The sequence below is a fragment of the Punctularia strigosozonata genome (assembly GCF_000264995.1).
Source record: "Punctularia strigosozonata HHB-11173 SS5 unplaced genomic scaffold PUNSTscaffold_4, whole genome shotgun sequence".
NCBI lineage: Eukaryota > Fungi > Basidiomycota > Agaricomycetes > Corticiales > Punctulariaceae > Punctularia > Punctularia strigosozonata.
Window position 1 is genome coordinate 2,094,407 of NW_006767436.1, and position 17,714 is coordinate 2,112,120.

Consider the following 17,714-nt stretch of genomic DNA (forward strand, 5'->3'; position numbering starts at 1 on the left):
TGGTTCCACTTGACGAGGACGCGCCGTTGTCTTCGGTCAAGCGTTATGGGCCATGTATCTACGGACGACTGTTTGCATCCGTCGCTGATACTACTTAGTTGCAGCCACAGCACGATGCCCTCAAGGATTGCTGTAAGTCCGTACGTGACAGCAAGCTGAGTGTGACCCGGAGGCGGCGTGACTTGAGACACCGGCTAACGTCGGCATACTGGATGGCAGTGCCTTGCATTGAGTCGCAGCTATGCGCAGCTGCGGAAGTGGGAGTGTGGACGGGCACGGCTCGCACACCGTTCGTCTCGCGCTTGGCCCTTGGTCCCTTCCACGTCGACTGCGCACCCCGTGTCTTATAAACTAGCCCGCTGACCGCTGGGAATCCCCCCGCATACGTTGATACGATGTCGACCAACAACAGCACGCTCGATCGCAAGGACCGCATCCCCTCCCCAATCAGCGAGGGCTCTTCACGTGGGAACGTCGTCGACCACAATGCTCCTCATGGTGAGCGTCATTGCGCCTTCTAGTGCCCCCTCGAGCTCATTTGGTATCAGTGACCGCTGACCCTGGGCCCTCAGCACCGCGCCGCACCGGGACAGAGTATGTAATCAAGGTTCAACCCTTGAAGCGCAACGAGATGCAGGTCCGTGCTCGGGACTGTTGAACCGGGCATTGCGGAAGCTAAATAAAGGCGTTGTCTTCAGCCTTCCTATGCGCAGGACATGGGCTTGCAAGAGGTCACCCATGGTCTTTACGGAACACTCCTTCAGGGGCTCGGAAACTTTGTCGGCTGCTTTGGCGCCGTTCCCTGCTTCCCTTGCCCGAACCCTTACCGGGACGTCAAGCAAGGATCAGTCGGCTTGGTTTCTCGATTTGGCCAGTTCTACAAATCTGTAGACCCTGGCTTGGTCCGCGTTAACGTCTGCACCGAGTCACTCCGCATCGTCGACGTCAAAATACAAATAAGTGCCATCGGACGCCAGAAGGTCATCACGCGCGACAACGTGGACGTCGAAATGTGAGTGGATATCACATTGGAAGCGCAAGCATATATGAAACTGTTCCAGCGATTCCGTCATTTATTTCCAGATCACCAACCCTTACCGGGCCGCCTTCGGTATCACTGATTTGCGTCAGGCTCTCATAGAGCGAGCGCAGACCACCTTACGGCACGTTGTCGGCGCACGGGCCGTGCAATCCGTCGTCACCGAGCGCGAGGCGATCGCGTTTGAAATTGCCGAAATTGTTGGCGACGTCGCGGACAAGTGGGGCGTCGCCATCGAGGGCATCCTCATCAAGGATATCATCTTCTCGCCCGAGGTTTCCGCCTCCCTCTCGTCCGCCGCACAGCAGAAGCGGATCGGCGAGAGCAAGGTCATCGCCGCCCGCGCCGAGGTCGACGCCGCCCGTCTCATGCGTCAGGCCGCCGACATCCTCGCGAGCCCGGCCGCGATGCAGATCCGGCAGCTCGAGGCGCTGCAAGGCATGGCGAAGAGCGCGAACAGCAAGGTCGTATTCGTGCCGATGCAGCTGCAGAGCGACATCGCGAGTCAACTGGCGCCGCAGGCTTCATCCTTTGGAGCAGGTCCGTCGAGCGCCTTACGGGAGGAGACAGGCGAAGGCTTTGGCGCCACGTCTAGGGCGGCCATCCTGAACAGCGCCGCTGAGTTGTAAGGTTGGGCATGTGCTCGCATTTTGATTGTGATACCTCTCCCGACGCACATGCGACGAGTTTGTATAGGTTCGCTCTCCCGTTCGATCCGCTCGTCGACCTAAGGTTATATTAGTTACCTGTCACGATCAAGTCCGCTTACGTTCTATATAATGCCATTTGTACTACTATGCCCTACCTTGGAGACGGATGCCATCTCAGCGCAATTACGGCCCTCATGTGCTGCTGAGAATCACCCCGCAAAGCAACATATGGAACACATCAAGCAGCTATGTAAGTCACACAAGCTGCCCCATTTCTGCAGGTTATCATTGTGCAGTTGCTTGGTCCTTCCGGCTTAAGCCATCCGGCTACGCGGACTATCTCACGTCGCCAAGGACGCAGAAAAGTCGAAAGCGCTATTGGTGGCGATGGTAGATCGCGACAGGCTCTCTAGAGTGCTCCAATCTTGACCATTCAAGGCGTCAATCTGGTATGCATGCTGAATGAGACCGTACGTAGCTGGGCATGGCGAGTGCAACAACTCACCTCGAAGTCCTGTCCTTGGTGAGGATCTGCACGCGTACGTGTGACCGATGAGACAGAGTAGAGGATATTCTGCCGAGCTTACCTATGTTGGTGATGAGCTCCCAATACAGCCAAGAGACGTCGTGTTCGTTGATCTTCTGGACATTGTTCTGCATATTGGCCACGCGTGATCCATCATTGGAGCTGAACTCGGATCCCCATTCCTCGATGATGATTTTCTTTCCTGCACTTTGTGCGTTTGCAACAACTGTGCCCAGGAAGCCATCCCAGTCGCTGACCACGTTCATGAACAGGATCCCAAAGATCGATGATTAGCGATCAACGCACTCGTTGTAGTCATGTATTGCAATGACATCCACGGCGCACGAGGTGCTGAAATACTCCGAGGGCGGGGCGCATTCTCCGCTACCACATGAAAATCCACCGGAGAGAATTAACTAAGAATGATGCATGTGCCCCATAACGAAGTCTGCATGAAGAGCGGAGTGGACGAACCTGGTTTCTATCTCCCACATTGTTACGAATCTGCGCGAGGCGATGGCGTGCGTCATTTTTTCGTGTTGCATTGCATACCTGGGGTCGGCCTACCTGTTGAGCTGCACCGCAGACCCAGTCGACATGACTTGAGGAAGGTCTAGTTGCGGCATGATGTTAGTGTTTTCATTGGTACTCGAGATAGATGCCCACTCGTTCATAGGCTCATAGCCAAAGATATAACCTCCCAACTCGGACCATGGTTGATTTCCCAACAAAGCGTTCTTGTGGATATTGGTTATATAGGTGATACGCTGGTAAAAGTTGTTGATCGTATCTGTGTTCTCGCTCAACAACCGATTCTCGTGTCATTCCGAGTTGCATCACTCACCGGGATTGGTGTAGAATCCTTCTACGCCATATGAATTGGCGTACGCTGATACTGAGCCGGAGTTCAACCAGTTCACTGGAGACGGTAATGACGTAAAGCTGATTGATCATGAACGCTAGTCAGTCTACTCACCATCATAAAGCGCTATCAACAGCTTGATTCCTGAGGAGAATTAGTTAGCGGAGGTCGTGACTGGTAGATATATGAGGCGCACCGACAGCATGTGCGTTGACCATGAGCTGGTCGATCTAGGCAGGAATGTAGTAATTAGACGGATTACAATCCGTAGCTTTTCCGCCTTACGCGGTTCAAGATTGTGTCGTCCCTGGTACCGACGCCGTTCTGCTCCAGATCGTTGGTTTCCAAGCTATCATTGTTCTTCTGGCCGGCGGCCTCGAACGATACAAACGTTCTCAAGACCTGTAATGCTTTAGTCATCAAAACTGAGCCTAAATGCGAGGCTTGTCTGGCAGGCCAACCTTCATCCCGGTATTACTCATAGCCTGCAGCAGCGCCTTCTGCTTCGACTGTGGAAGAGCATATGCGTAATAGTTATTAGCACCGGTGAAGCTGTTTGCCCCGCGAGCACTCAGGATGCATTGAGCGAAACTGCAGAGAGAAATGAAAACAATGCTGTACTTCATCTCGAGGATCCGTGCGGTGTTGAATAATGATTGGACTGCATTTATACGTTCAGTGATTTAATATAAGCGACATAGACGGCACGGTTAATTGGGTAAATGCCAGCACATGGAATCACGACAAACTTCGGTGGCCCGGGAAAGGGTGGCGCGGATGAATATGATTGAGTGTCGGACGGTGACAAATAGTACGTCGTCGTTCCGTCACGCTTGTACGTGCGATGCAACTGAGGGCATCAGCATTGTTTTCCCCCAAGTGTCAAGCCCAGATGACTTTCAGAAGGTTGGCATGCGGTCCGGAATGAATTTATGGATCACGGTCTTGATGGGTATGTGATAGCATCACATGTCGACAAAAGACCCAGATGGGCGAAGAGTAAGAGCAGCATCATGTTTGAAGCTGAAGATAGATTGCGGAGGATGATGATAGTACTACTTTCCGACTGCCCGTAAGGGGAAGGAGTTGGTTCACAGTAACGCCCTGTGACATCCATCAATACATCACAAAAGCGTGATCCTTCCGCGGAAATCGGCCAGCGGGCGCTCGAATCCCGCAGCAGCGTGACAATGTGTGAGAATACTGATATTATTTATTGAGATCAGTTGCAGATCTGACCAAGGAGCTCGCCGAGTTGCCGATCGTTTCATTGTTATTGACATGGTCAGTTACGCAAGTGTGATCTGCGTATTTTTTTCCTCTACGTAATAACACTTGCTGTCTTTGGGCATCGCCTATAGGAGGATAAGATTTGCTTCTGTGAAGGAGAAAAGACCTGGAATCGTCGAGCAAGTCCTGTCCTGGGGGAGTCAGAATGCGGCGCTTGGTGCCCTTTTAGCTCACGTATGTAGTATGACCGTTTCTGAACGAGAGTAAATCACGTGTTCGGTGACCGCGTCCCTCGGCGTCGCAGTAACCAAAGGGTGTAAACTCTGACGTGCATGGCGACCTTCTATGATATGTCTGTATCGGGCTTTGCGAGGCGTGCGTTGTGCAAGATACCTTCTGCAACGCGAAGCCTGGCATCGGTGGCATCGTCGACTCCTCCTAACCCACATACAGTGAGGCCCTTTGAAGTCTTCAACCGTCACGCGAAGCGCCTGCAGAAAGACCGTGCAGCATCCAAGGCTGATGGGGCGGCTAGTAGAACTGTTGACTACGTCCGAGAGGAGATAGCGGACTCTCTGGTGGAGCGATTCCTGGTCAGTTACGGGTTCGTGCACCCTATATTACCTCTACGACCGTCGCGTGGAAGCGTCAATTTAACGGAGATAAATCTCCAGGACATAAAAAGAAGATTTGAAACCGTTCTTGATCTTGGATCAGGCCCTGGGCATTTTTCCAAGCTCCTTGAGAGGGAAGTGACTTCTAAGGTCATCATGCTCGATTCTTCCTGTACGTCAATTCATTCACATACACACCCGACCGTTGTACCTATTTCTCATAAATTTAGCGAAGAGTCTTCGTAGAGATGATGATAGCGAGTTCGATGGTGAGTGTTAGCAATCATACAGAGAATCGGATATCATGGTTGACTACTGTTCCAGCTGAGGTAGAGCGCATCCATGGGGACGAGGAGCGATTGCTGGAGGTTATACCTCGCAATTCGCAAGAAGCGGTGGTCTCATGTCTTAGCCTTCACTGGGTTAATGATTTGCCAGGTACGATAGTGCGTACATACATCAATCCCATACCCACGTTGGCACAGGAGTGTTAGTCCAAATCAAAGAGGCCCTCAAGCCTGACGGTGTATTTCTTGGCGCTATGCTAGGTGGGGATACGCTATATGAACTTCGGTCAGATGTTTCCTTCCTTTTATAAAGTGGTGTGCATTACTGAAGATCATTGATAGAACGTCATTGCAGTTGGCTGAAGTTGAGCGCGAAGGTGGAATCTCACCTCATGTCTCACCGATGACTGGTACACCCCATTCATGATGTCAGCAAAACACAACATTGAACCCTTCCAGACACCAAGGATATGACAAATTTGCTGGGTCGAGCTGGCTTCAATCTTTTGACCGTGGACGTTGACGAACTCAAGGTCAACTACCCCAGCATGTGGGAGTTGATGGACGACTTGAGGGACATGGGTGAAAGCAACGCTATCACGAATCGGTGAGTTGCCGCGCCTCGTTACTCGACGAGCTGCTGAAGACTGGTCTACCTAGGCGACATTTCATACATCGAGACACCATAGCAGCTGCCTCTGCCATTTACAAAGGTAGGTGCACACGCCGTCGTTAGAAGACTGGGCTCATACTAGCTTGCCCAGAAATGTATGGTAACGATGACGGTTCAGTTCCGGCAACTTTCCAAGTGATTTATATGGTGAGCCTATCCCTAATCTTGTGCATCCTCCGTAACTGTCTTGCACAGATTGGATGGAAACCCGCACCGACACAACCCAAGGCCCTGGAGAGAGGCTCGGGCCAGACGAACCTCAAAGATATCCTATAAGCTGCTTGTTCGCCTAAATTTTGGCGATCTGTATACAACTATGATAACCATAATTTGCCCTCGCCTGTGCATGTAACCCGAGTTCGGGGTTAGGTGCATGTCTCCCAACATCGATGCTGCAGTTCATAAATCTTGCTTCCTTGGTGCTTTCTGCTCAGAGTTTTCTGGTGTATCCCCTCGCCGCATATCGTGAAAGTGTACGAATTGCTGGCCCTATCTTGGTGCAAAATAGACGACTGGTATCGGCTATGGCCGAAACTGGTCCCGCTGAGACTTTACTTGGCGATATACCATCTACGAGTGCACCAACGAGTTCCGCACCATTGTCCAAGAACGCCCAGAAGAAGGCCGCTAAAGCTCAACGACTCGCGGAAATAAAAGTAAAGAAGCGTCAGTTGGAGAAGGAGAAGAGGAAGGAGAAAAAACGGATCCGTGAGGAGAAGCGAGCGGCTGGCGAATTGGACGAGTCAGAGCTCAAAGAAGAAGAGGAAAGGGCCAGGAAGAAAGCTAGGCTATTTGGGCCGAAGCAGCCATTTGGTGCGAGGGTCGTCGTAGATCTAGGTTTTGACGATAAGATGACCGAGAAAGTAAGCGACGATTGTGATCGCTCGGCGGAACAAATGTTGCTTATATGAATACACAGGAGATTGTGTCTTTGATTAGCCAACTCGGTTATACCTACAGTGCAAACAGACGTGCTACCCGGCCATTCTCGAGGTTATTATTCACTTCACTCAATGGCCGCACGAAAGAGAAGATGGATGCCACCAGTAATGCCGGATACAGTCGGTGGAAAGGCACGGAATGGTGGGAGGAAAGTTATGAAGGCCTCTGGGCAGGAAGCAAGACGATTAATGGAGACGTATCACCGGAGATCGCTGAGTCTCCGCCGACAAAATCAGATCATGGAACTGCTGCACACACGGTTCATGTACCATCCTCGGAAGAAGGAAAGGAGTCGTCTATCAAACCTCAGGAGAAAAGTCGTTGCCCTAAGGAGAATATCGTATACCTGACGGCGGACGCGGACGAGGAGATTTCAGAGTTAAGGGAAGGAGAAACGTATATCATCGGAGGTATCTGTGATCATAATCGGTACAAAGTATGTGTCTTTCGATTTCTTGACATGACCTGACGTCTGATATGCTTGTGATACGTTCAGAATCTCTGTTTGAACAAGGCAGTCGCGAGCGGCATTCGGAGCGCCAGGCTACCGATAGGAACGTACCTGGCCGCTTTGCCAACGAGAAAGGTCTTGACAGTGAATCAGGTGTCTCTTCTACGTTTATGTGGTTGTTACAGATAGACTTACCAAGTCATACCGCAGGCCTTCGAGATTCTTGTGAACTGGGTGGACTCACGGGACTGGGAGCATGCATTGAATGCGGTCATGCCGCAGCGCAAGTTCAACGCAGAGGGAAAGAGACGGAGAAGATACGGGAAAGATGAGAAGCTGGAAGTCATCGGAGCCGATGAATTGGAAGATGGTGGAGAACCTGCACAGGGAGCTGACAGCGTCGGAGTTTTACAACAAAACAAGGAGACGCAGCACGAGGGAGTATAGAGTCCTATATACTTGTCATCCAACCATCTAAAGAGAGCAGTGCGTACCTCTGTCAAAATCAGCGTCAAGACTTGCAGTTGCAGCGGTAATGTACGGTTATTAACTGCGCTCGGGAATCTGGTGACCGCGGCTGTGGCTGTGAGTCAACGGGCCTCATTCAAAGCCCGACAAGCAGGAGATCGGACTCGACGTTCTCCAGGGCGCGTCTTCACCAACGACCACACCCGTGTTGGCTCCTCAGCATGTTCGGGAATAACGCAATCACGTCTACCTGGGGTCAGCCCAACAACAACAATCAGCAGCAGCAGGGGACGTCTGCGTTTGGCCAGCCAGCCAACAGTGCGTTTGGAGGTGGCGGAGGTACGTCTTTCCCAGCCCGCGGCTGAGTGACTGAGCGTGCTGTAACTTCTTCCCATCTCATAGCGTTCGGGAGCGGAGGAGCCTTTGGTCAACCCCAACAGCAGCAACAAACACCAGCAGCCAATCCCATGTTCGGTAGTTTCGGCACCCCTGCGGCAAACACTAGCCAACCCGGGACGTCCGGTTTTGGTGCGTCTGATGTACAATCTGCGACCCCAACGCGTCTTGACACGCGTCAAGGTGCCTTCGGTCAGAACAATGCATCGACTACCGGTGCATTCGGCGCGAAGCCAGCCACTGGATTTGGCGCTTTTGGGGGCACCGGGACCTCGACGTTTGGGTCCGGTGGCGCGTTTGGGAACACAACGGCGCCTCAGCCGGCTGCAACGGGTGTGTTTGGTCAACCCAGCACAAGTACAGGCGCATTTGGAGGGGGTGGGAGCTTGTTCGGTACCAACAAGCCTGCGACTACGTTTGGTACAACTGGTAAGAAGCCACTGAAGTGCATCCAGCGGTTTGACACCATGTTAACATGTATCTTCACTTTAGCCGCAGATACGGTAGCCCCAGTAACGACGGGGTCATCCAATCCGCCATACTCCGTGTACTCGGAGAAAGATACAGCAAACGCTAGCATAACGCTGCAGTACCAGAGCATATCATGTATGCCTGCATATAGGGGCAGTTCTTTCGAGGTGCGCTTTTCATAATTTCGAGCTATATATCCTCGCCGGGCATGAGATCTGGCGACACATTGTCTGTCAAAACTCGACTAAGTTTATGTTGCCCGTGTTAACTCTCGGCATAACCCCTTCAACACACGCGACAGGCATCTGACTGTTTCGTCTTTTCCCTACCCGCTAGGAACTCCGTGTACAAGATTATCAGCAGGGTCGCAAGACTGCCAATGCAACGGTTGGGACCGGCTTCGGGCAACCGGCCACCGGCGCATTCGGGCAACAGTCTACATCAGGCGGGATCTTCGGTCAACCTGCCCAGAGCACAACAGCCAACAATGCGTTTGGAGCATTTGGGTCCAACACAACCGCTACCCCGGCTACAGGCGGATTTGGTGCCTTTGGCCAGCAGAACAATGCGAGCCAACCCGCCAACACCGGTGGAGGTCTTTTCGGCGCGTTTGGTCAGCAGCAGCAACCACAAAATCCTCAGCCTTCGGCGTTTGGAGCCTTTGGGCAGGCCAATCAACAGCCAGCCGCGACTGGAACGAGTGGTGGGCTTTTCGGTGGAGGTAGCGCGTTTGGGCAACAGAACAAACCTGCGTTTGGTGCATTCGGTATGCTCATGTAACTCAGAAACTTGACCATACGCTGATCAATTCGCAGGGGCAAATAACACCACAACCAGTGCTTTTGGCCAACCGACTCAATCGCAGCAGCCCACTACCACAGGCCTCTTCGGCCAACAGCAACCGCAACAAAACACTACTGGTAGTGCTTTCAGCGCCTTCGGTAGGATGATACTTCGCCATATCATTTTATAGGCTCTCACGAACAGCAATTACTTCAGGCAGTAATAATAATCAACCGAAGCCCTCATTGTTCGGTCAACCGGCTCAGCAACCAGCGCAACAGTCGACTGGCTTTGGTCTCTTCGGCCAGCAGAATCAGCAGAACCAGCAACAATCGGGCCAGCCAGCGACAGGCGGTCTATTTGGTGGTGGAACCACCGGCGGGGGCTTGTTCGGTCAGAACAGTCAGCAGCAGCAGCAGCCGTCTCAGCCGCAAACAGGAGGTTGTAAGTAACATAACCTCTTTCAGGTTGCTTGCGCTGATAGTCGTGTAGTATTCGGTAATACTCAGCCCGCTCAGCAGCCTGCCACTGGCGGTCTATTCGGCGGGGGGACTACAGGAGGGCTGTTCGGGAACACGCAACAACAAAACCAGCAGCAACCAACACAGACGAGCGCATTCGGTGGAGGCGGACTTTTCGGTACAAAACCCGCCACTACGACGCCTACCACCGGCGGACTATTTGGTGGACTTGGACAGAACAACACTGCGACGAACACTCAAACATCGACGGGTCTTTTCGGTAGCACCTTTGGTCAGAACAACGCGCAGCAGAACAATACGGGCAGTACATTGAGTGGCGGCTTGTTCGGTACAAAACCCGCAGCCCCGGCTTTCGGAACGGCGTCGTCGACGGGGCAGGCTACCGGAGGATCTCTCTTTGGTAGCACGCTTGGTGGCACTGGCAATACATTCAATGCTTCCGCTACTGCTCCCGGTGCACAAGGATCGCTCACTGCGTCAATCGCACAACCCATTGGAGCCAGCCTACCTGTCTTCAGCATGCTACCTCCGGGTCCACGGGCAGTTCCTCTTGATCAACCGAAGAAAAAAGCCGGCTTCTTCACGGATGTTCCTACTCGTTCACCAGTTCCCAGATTGCAGCTTGGATTTACCCCTGCAAGCACGAAGCTACGCGGTTTTGCGTCGACGGCCGGTGGAGGCAATCTCGGCTCCAGTTTAGCATATTCAACGACGAAGTCGGACGCTCTCAACCTCACTCGATCGGCCTCCCCTAATAAGGGCATACCTGGACCTGATGTTTTCCTTAACGGAGGCGGCACAAGTGGCAGCAACGGCCGTCAAAGCGTGAAGAAACTGGTTCTGAACAAGAAAATCGAACCTGCTCATCTACTTGGCAGAGCGGGGTCGCCGGGCCTTGCTACGGCCGGTGGCAAAACGTCCTTCAGTCCAGTGCTTGGGATCGCTGCACGACAGAAAGAGGCCGAGGCTGCTTCAACGACGCCAAAGCCAGAAACTCCTGAACCCACCCCAAGTTCCACCCGCCCCAAACCATCCGATGGCGATGCATCGTCCGCGGACCCGAAGACTGCAGACTTGCAAGAGGGCGAGTATTGGTGCAAGCCTGACTTAGCCACCTTGCGCACGATTAGCTACCACGAACTGCGTGCCTTCAAGGGGCTGGTGGTCGGTCGAGTTGGCTATGGCCAGATCGAGTTCCTCGCCCCGGTCGACCTGACCGGAGTGCCGCGGCTTGACGCCTTATTCGGCGATCTGATCCTCTTCGAGGATGCAGAGTGTGCCGTTTATCCTAATAGCGACGAGGCGGACAAGCCGCCGCCAGGCGAAGGTCTGAATGTGCCGGCAAGGATCACGCTCTGGAAGTGTTGGCCATTGGACAAATCCACGCAGGAGCCTATCAAGGACAAGAATCATCCAGCTGCTATCAAATTTCAAAAGCGCCTTGCCAAGCGAAAACACATCAAACACGAGCATTGGGATCTGGAGGAAGGGAAATGGGTGTTCCGGGTCGAGAGTTTTTAGTACCTGTTCTACTTACCTTCGTTACCAGCCTTGTTCATGTATGTAGCCCACGTCGCACGACCACCTCATGTTAGCCAGTAGTCAATGTCCTTCGTTGAATATAATGCAATCCTAAGGATACGTTACAACCACATGGTATAGATACAGAAAGGTAATGAATCCCAATTACAAGGTGTAGTTCTCGGCATGGAAATATCTGGCAGATGAGTCAAGACATGTGATCTTTGACCGAAACGAAGACTCACACAGTGGGCAGCCCTCGGAGCACTCCCAACGGACCTGTAATCGGGGCAGCCAACGCAGAACGAACGGATTCAATTAGGCTTCCGGGGCCAGAAACTATGACAGGGTTGAGCTCGGACGAGAGTGAACAGTTCCGTCCAGTCTTACCATTAACCGACACGGGCCCCTCGGCCACCCCGAACTCTTCCTGCAGAATTTCGCGAACATCGGGGCGGCGGCCACGGTGGACCGTGAGCCCTCCTGGAAGCTCAAAACTACCCTTCTCCAGGTCGTCCGACATGCGCTGACTCGTTGCTGAACTTGGACTACGCATATCGACCAGTTCAAACTTGTCCTTCTGCGTTGAGGACGACGTTGAATCCAACGATGCAGGAGGCATAGATACCACAGTCTTGCGACCGGTGACGTGAACCAAAACCTCCAGGGCGTCAAGTCCGAGGAACTCCGGGACGGACGATAGAGCACCTGTGAGATGCTCCATAATCCACTTTAGATGCGCTATTTCCGAATTCACGTTAGTGGACATCCGGTAGATGTTAACGCGAGGGATAAGGTCTACCTTCGTCTCGGATAGTCCAGATAAAGACAATGCGACGTGTGCACGCTTTCCTTGCTTCTACTTGCCTGTTGTTTCAGTACGCGTCAGCCAAGCTTTCACTCGTTATAGCTGCCACTGGGAGGCATACCTGACTAGTTCCAGGAACATTGGTAAGATGTACGATATTCCACTACCACCTAGGAACGTCAGCTCGCGTCTGAGCTACAAGGAAGTTTTACCTACCAGCTATCAAGACGGAAGTCACGTAAGGAGTAAGATCCGGAGGGTTGCCGTAGGGCCCATCCAGGTACACAGGAACCTGGGATACGCCCTGGAGAGCGAGAGCCTGTAGTCTTTTGGTCATCCCGTTCCTCGCGCGGACGATGAACACCAGCTCATCCCCCTCGCTGCTTCGACGCGGGAGTGCATCGTCGTCGGTTTTCTCAGGCAATGACGCTATCGAAAACGGGTGTGCCTCCAGTGGCCACCGCGAAACAGACGGCAGCGTCAAGAAACAGTGCTGTCCCGCGCGCCAGCCTAGTGGGACGTTTCGCCGAACCTTGAGCCGGAGGGAGTCGTGGGTCAGGAGTTCGATAGTAGCGTCCGCCGGTTCAACCTTGGGCTTGGACACAACGTCTAGCACCAGATGCCGAACCGCACGGCAAAATCGATCGAAACCCCACACAATCCATGCGGGCCAGATGTAGTACTCGTATCTGTGCCGTGCATGAGCTATCAGACCGTACTGAGGTCATCGAAAACCTACCCTCGTCCTGACGTATGTACGAAGGCACAGACCAAGAAAACGCAGACCAGGATAACATGTAAGATGTAGAATGTCTCATAGGCCATAGCCCGTATAGGTCTGACGCTCAGGATTACCGCGATGGTATACGTTAAACCCGCAGCGGCGCCGAATTGTTGCCAGGTGTGTTGTGAGATATCGTCGGTCCCGGTGAAACTAGTCGAGGAACGCGAATCTTCAGGCTATATTCCAACCCTGGCAACCTCAGTCACGCACCCAACGGTAAACCTGATATAGGGGTTTAGCGTAAGAAAGGGCTGAAGTGCGATAGATACCAACCTTCCCCAGAAATGAGTCCATATCAAGACAAGGATACAACGCGCGACACCGCGATGAAATAGGTTAAGCTTCAAACCATCAGTTCCTTCTCGACGTAGGGAAGCAAAGACATCAAGTTCACCTTCTCATGGGTAACACCGGTAAGCCCTGACTTTGGGTGGTGAGTACGGCCATTGTCATATCTGACACACAAGAGGAACACTAGACAGATCACTCACATCCTATAACATTGTTTTTCGATGAAAGGGCGGGTAGTAAAGGAATTTGCGCTGCAGCCAGATGAGCTGCGCGATCACTCCAGAAGAGTATGTCAAGGTTGTTGGCTGTGTAATGCGCGATGCAATGAATATTCAGAACGGCCAAAATGGAGGACACTCAGCCTCACTGTTGACAAATTCCCAGGTAAGAAGGACGGTGAGGTAGAAGAGAGTAACGAGACCCTCTAGGAGATTAGGTGACATCCCGTTTCCCCACAGACGTCTGACAGTCCGTGGCAGGGGGAGGGTGCATCGCAGCCATACGATGCGCGAAAAGGTCAGAATCGCTTGCGGTATTCGGCGGGGATTCGCCTGCTAGGTGACCAGCACGATAAGCACGTTTCGCCTGGGCCGAACGGCGTTGTACTGACCGTAGTGCCAATGGGCCTCTGTGCGCGCGCCAGTTCACCCGATCCAACGAATCGGCTCTGGGAATGCTCAGCTCGGGGTTGCATTCGAGACACAGGATCACCTACGGCTCGTGCCCTTTGTTTGCGCATGCGGTGAAGATGCCAGATACGGTATCTGGTCCATATAGCCGTACTCCAATGTATGATGGTAGCAACACCGATGACCGTCACGACGAGATACCAGACTTGCATTGGGTACAACTGTGAAGCATGAAGGTCAGACAAAACGCACTGATGCATACAGAACACCACTCGCAAGTTCGCCGTGAAGGATCGCTGCCGCGCCTTCCGGAGTGTCGTCCTCGTCACCGTCACCGTCCCCGACTCTTCCGAGCAATGTGTTTGCATAGCGCCACCGCTGCAGGACCATCTCGGGCGATATTGCACTCCTGTCCGAATCGAATACAGAACGTCGTACCAGCGGAATGGGAGATATGATCACAGCGGTAGGCGCAGTACGGGGATGCGGCCTGTGTCAAGCGACACTGCTGGGAGAGCGGGTATCCTGCGGTGCGGAGGCGAAAGCGGGCCATATCGCGTATACAAATAGCTTCTGACGCGGAGGAGACAGCCGCAAGGGACAGAAATACCGGCACTTGTCATCGGAACGAGTCGCTGATCCCCGGTGAGTGCGTTGCGTTGCGTGGGCACGTACGCACATATCGGGTGGGAAGGTGCTCCGTAGGACGGGATCGGTGGTGCCCGAGGGGCGCCAGGCAGCGATGGGCGTGTCCGAAAGAATCTCGGATGGCGACGCGCAGCCCGAGGAAGGTGGTGCATGACGCCGCTGGCCTATCCTTGCTCGAGGGCTGCGCTGTCTTGGCTTGGGACTGGTTGAGAACGCCAGAGAGCGCGCCCGATATTGTCCTGCGCCGCCGAGCCGTGGGTGCGAAGCTGCAAGTTAGGGCTGATACGTCGGCGATGCCGCGCATCGGACAGCCAAGGATTGTCGAGTGCCTGAGCTAAAGCAGGCTCATATCATTGGCAGTCAAGCTGCGCAGATGCGAACAGCGAGCGAGCAAGTGCGATGTCCATTGACTAGAACTGACCACTGACAAGGCCCGCTCGTCAACCGTAGGCAGGTACTTATGGGAGTGCGGAGCCCAGAAACTGTGCCCCGTGAGATCCGTATGTGTTGTCCGGAGCGAGTGCTCTTTCACTCCACCACTTATACTCTCCGTCTCCTTCCATCAGCAATACGCATACACGCTCACTCATATCTGGTTCCGGTCCAGTGCACTGGTCGTGATACAGACGATTCCGCATGTCCTTAGTAATAGGACGGATTGCTCTGCCGTAAGGCGACCACAGCGGGACAAACTACCGTAATAGTGCGTGAGTTTCAAAGCTTCAACGGCATATCAATCAAGAGTCGGTGCAAAACAAGCTTGCTACGCACAGGACACAGGGAAGAGCGTAACATACACATCGACTTAGCCGTCGTACGCCCAGTCGGGGTGAACTTGCGAATCCATCGTGAGGGTTCCCTCGTCCAATGCTTTCCTTACCTCGGTTTCAAACTCGATGAGCTGAACGTTTCGTCTCAACTACGGCCGACTACGCAGCAGCAACGAGGCTCACCATATTCAACCTTGCTTCCAAACCTTGCTGCGCGAGCGCCGAGTTCTCCCAGATAGCCTTGTATTTGGGTATCACATCCCGGACCTCCTCGACGATGGGCAATATCTCCTTCAGAGGTCGGCCGCACTTGAACATAGCATCGGTCCCGCAGAATAGATACCTTTATGAGAGGGTAAGAACCTGCGAACTTACGGCGGGGAAGTTACTGACCACGCATGTTTCTCGTCATCAGGAGGAAGAGTGTGCGCAGCGGCGAGATAATTCTTTGCAGCCGTATGGAGATGCTCTTTGATCGTCTCTACATCCTTGTCGGGCCCGTACTGCGCGAGGTTCTTGTAGTAGAAAGCTATGATCCTATGATCTCGTGTTGGTCATCGTGCAATTTGGACGAACGACGGGGCTACGAACGCTAGTGCGTGCGCTTGAGGATAGACATGGAAAGAGCTGTGACATGGGCTCATTGTCAGCTCTGCCGCCCGGACGAACGAGACGACACGAACCTCACAAAGCCTGGGTCGACTTCACCGGTGATTGGATGCTCTTTTATATCGTCCAGCTGCTCTTGAGCCTCCTCGAATAGCTTTTCAAAACTATATTCCTTGTTGGACTTCGGGTCCAAGTTGCATGCCTGAGGCGAGCAAAGGCACGAGTCAGATTTCATAACGCGCATCTAGGCCCTGGGGCACAATGGACATACCTGCATATACGCTTCCAAATGTAGGTCGCGGACGCCGCGAACAAAGGTGTGATCGAAAATCGTTCCACGATCAGTCGGGGGCACGTTTTTCCACGTCCGCTGACCCCATTCCAGGACGTGCAGAACCTTGCTGTAAAACTCGACTTGGGTTTTCACGTCATTCTGCAGCCCGCCAGTGAGAAAACCACGAAGGAGCAATCCACTATCACATTGGTATCAATAACGAGTCCTGATGTTTGGCAACAAGCTCACCGAACGGTGGTCGACAGAGCCGGTCTGGTCGCGTTCCACCCTTCATCCCTTACGCGTTTCTGGGCTTCTTCGATGATCTGCTCCGCACTATGTGTCGTCCAAGCTCGAAACCGTTTTGCTTGGAATGTAGCCTAACTCTTCTTAGCATACAAAATTACCACCTGTGTACCACATTGGTGACCTACTTGATCATTATACATGTTTATGAAGCTATACATCATGAGTCAATTCATCACGAGTTTGAGCGCGCGGAAAAAAGGAGAATGCCGTACTTCTGATCTTTGATATGGAAAACTCGTTGATCCCGCATAATACCGTTCGAGAGGCATTCAAGGCCCTGCAATTGCATGTGAAGGCGCAAGACGGGGTGAATCATCGTAGCTGATCACCTGCGTACTTCCCATCGCGGCGAAACCCTGTGGGCCTGCAATGGGGATTTTCTTGAAACTTCTCAAGGCCATCATACCCTCTTCAAAGTTCTGGGGATTTGGTCTGAATCGACGTAGACGCGAAGCACCACAGCATCACACACCTCATGTGCCCCAAGGATCACCCACGCGCTACTCGCGAAAGCGCTCGTGTCCCCGTTCTCTCCCCTCCTCCGGAGATCTTCCTTCATGGCTGCTGCGCGGTCCCATGGGAGGTCCTTTCCCCCGGCCTTGAAGTAAACCGCGCGCGGTGTCGAGTTCGAGAATGATTCTGCCTCCTTCAGAGCGGCTGTGTATTGTTCTTTCTGCTTCTGCTCCGAAGGGGACAGATTCTCGGCAGGTAAGCTGGCCAGGGCACGTCTCCACGACTCTATACTAGCGGCTTGTTGAAGGCGCTAAGTGAGGTGTGGGGTACCATTCAGAGACCTCAGACAAAGTTGAGTAGACACGAACGTCCTGCGCGGTAGCTAAGCGGGCCCAAGCTTTTGCGTAGCCAGGATCGAGTGTCGTCGCCTTCTGGGCATCGACGAGAGCCTCCTGAAACCTTGGCAAGACAACATGACAGTCAGCATATAGGTAAGTCTACGAAGACCTGTGATACTACCGTTTCAAGTTGAGACCGCACGCGGCGCGGTTCGCCCACAGGATCGCGTTCCCCTCATCCAGGGCGATGGCCTCGGTATATTTTGCATGTGCCTGTTTCCACTTCTGCTGAGAAAAAAGGGCATTGCCCTCATCCTTGAGCTGAGATGCGGTGGGCATGTTGTGGACCAAAGGAAGAGCAGGAAATTTCCATTACAGTTGCCAGCTAGATAGTGGCAACGCGGCT

The 17,714-nt window shown here is 53.1% G+C and overlaps 8 protein-coding genes across 8 annotated transcripts; 4 read left to right on the forward strand and 4 right to left on the reverse strand.

Moving 5' to 3' along the window:
• Positions 1 to 395: 395 nt before the first annotated feature.
• Positions 396 to 1,883, forward strand: PUNSTDRAFT_100846 (uncharacterized protein; the record flags this gene model as incomplete). The annotated part of the gene is made up of 4 exons (XM_007382392.1): positions 396 to 504; positions 549 to 637; positions 699 to 1,012; positions 1,062 to 1,883. The coding sequence occupies 4 exons, from the start codon at positions 396 to 398 to the stop codon at positions 1,666 to 1,668; spliced, it is 1,119 nt and encodes a 372-aa protein (XP_007382454.1). The 3' UTR covers positions 1,669 to 1,883.
• A 147-nt stretch (positions 1,884 to 2,030) lies between these two features.
• On the reverse strand, positions 2,031 to 4,733 carry PUNSTDRAFT_133005 (glycoside hydrolase; the record flags this gene model as incomplete). The annotated part of the gene is made up of 13 exons (XM_007382393.1): positions 2,031 to 2,135; positions 2,195 to 2,220; positions 2,277 to 2,467; positions 2,522 to 2,631; positions 2,690 to 2,719; positions 2,783 to 2,828; positions 2,882 to 3,005; positions 3,060 to 3,134; positions 3,192 to 3,221; positions 3,274 to 3,307; positions 3,363 to 3,479; positions 3,539 to 3,586; positions 4,701 to 4,733. 13 exons carry the CDS (start codon positions 4,731 to 4,733, stop codon positions 2,031 to 2,033), a joined length of 969 nt encoding a protein of 322 aa, XP_007382455.1.
• Positions 4,658 to 6,262, forward strand: PUNSTDRAFT_100849 (S-adenosyl-L-methionine-dependent methyltransferase; the record flags this gene model as incomplete). Its single annotated transcript, XM_007382394.1, has 10 exons — positions 4,658 to 4,900; positions 4,982 to 5,093; positions 5,152 to 5,190; positions 5,246 to 5,359; positions 5,407 to 5,494; positions 5,551 to 5,618; positions 5,668 to 5,815; positions 5,869 to 5,921; positions 5,973 to 6,028; positions 6,077 to 6,262. The coding sequence occupies 10 exons, from the start codon at positions 4,658 to 4,660 to the stop codon at positions 6,155 to 6,157; spliced, it is 1,002 nt and encodes a 333-aa protein (XP_007382456.1). The 3' UTR covers positions 6,158 to 6,262.
• Positions 6,263 to 6,321: 59 nt separating this feature from the next.
• On the forward strand, positions 6,322 to 7,777 carry PUNSTDRAFT_51512 (uncharacterized protein). Its single transcript, XM_007382395.1, has 4 exons — positions 6,322 to 6,744; positions 6,801 to 7,259; positions 7,320 to 7,427; positions 7,485 to 7,777. The coding sequence occupies exons 1-4, from the start codon at positions 6,406 to 6,408 to the stop codon at positions 7,719 to 7,721; spliced, it is 1,143 nt and encodes a 380-aa protein (XP_007382457.1). The 5' UTR covers positions 6,322 to 6,405; the 3' UTR covers positions 7,722 to 7,777.
• Positions 7,778 to 7,950: 173 nt separating this feature from the next.
• Positions 7,951 to 11,527, forward strand: PUNSTDRAFT_119779 (uncharacterized protein). Its single transcript, XM_007382396.1, has 8 exons — positions 7,951 to 8,081; positions 8,145 to 8,270; positions 8,322 to 8,567; positions 8,631 to 8,776; positions 8,946 to 9,375; positions 9,425 to 9,550; positions 9,609 to 9,836; positions 9,885 to 11,527. Exons 1-8 carry the CDS (start codon positions 7,964 to 7,966, stop codon positions 11,393 to 11,395), a joined length of 2,931 nt encoding a protein of 976 aa, XP_007382458.1. The 5' UTR covers positions 7,951 to 7,963; the 3' UTR covers positions 11,396 to 11,527.
• Positions 11,528 to 11,560: 33 nt separating this feature from the next.
• Positions 11,561 to 14,297, reverse strand: PUNSTDRAFT_133009 (uncharacterized protein; the record flags this gene model as incomplete). The annotated part of the gene is made up of 15 exons (XM_007382397.1): positions 11,561 to 11,591; positions 11,641 to 11,734; positions 11,786 to 12,136; positions 12,198 to 12,262; positions 12,325 to 12,373; positions 12,420 to 12,892; positions 12,943 to 13,137; positions 13,198 to 13,209; positions 13,261 to 13,328; positions 13,382 to 13,407; positions 13,479 to 13,583; positions 13,646 to 13,832; positions 13,889 to 13,945; positions 13,994 to 14,128; positions 14,160 to 14,297. 15 exons carry the CDS (start codon positions 14,295 to 14,297, stop codon positions 11,561 to 11,563), a joined length of 1,986 nt encoding a protein of 661 aa, XP_007382459.1.
• Positions 14,298 to 14,526: 229 nt separating this feature from the next.
• On the reverse strand, positions 14,527 to 14,859 carry PUNSTDRAFT_112734 (uncharacterized protein; the record flags this gene model as incomplete). The annotated part of the gene is made up of 1 exon (XM_007382398.1): positions 14,527 to 14,859. The coding sequence occupies one exon, from the start codon at positions 14,857 to 14,859 to the stop codon at positions 14,527 to 14,529; it is 333 nt and encodes a 110-aa protein (XP_007382460.1).
• A 501-nt stretch (positions 14,860 to 15,360) lies between these two features.
• PUNSTDRAFT_133010 (uncharacterized protein) lies at positions 15,361 to 17,647 on the reverse strand (the record flags this gene model as incomplete). Its single annotated transcript, XM_007382399.1, has 13 exons — positions 15,361 to 15,456; positions 15,509 to 15,668; positions 15,719 to 15,862; positions 15,917 to 15,952; positions 16,009 to 16,136; positions 16,206 to 16,407; positions 16,458 to 16,588; positions 16,643 to 16,667; positions 16,730 to 16,794; positions 16,847 to 16,936; positions 16,990 to 17,280; positions 17,339 to 17,429; positions 17,490 to 17,647. The coding sequence occupies 13 exons, from the start codon at positions 17,645 to 17,647 to the stop codon at positions 15,361 to 15,363; spliced, it is 1,617 nt and encodes a 538-aa protein (XP_007382461.1).
• Between the last annotated feature and the right edge of the window lie 67 nt (positions 17,648 to 17,714).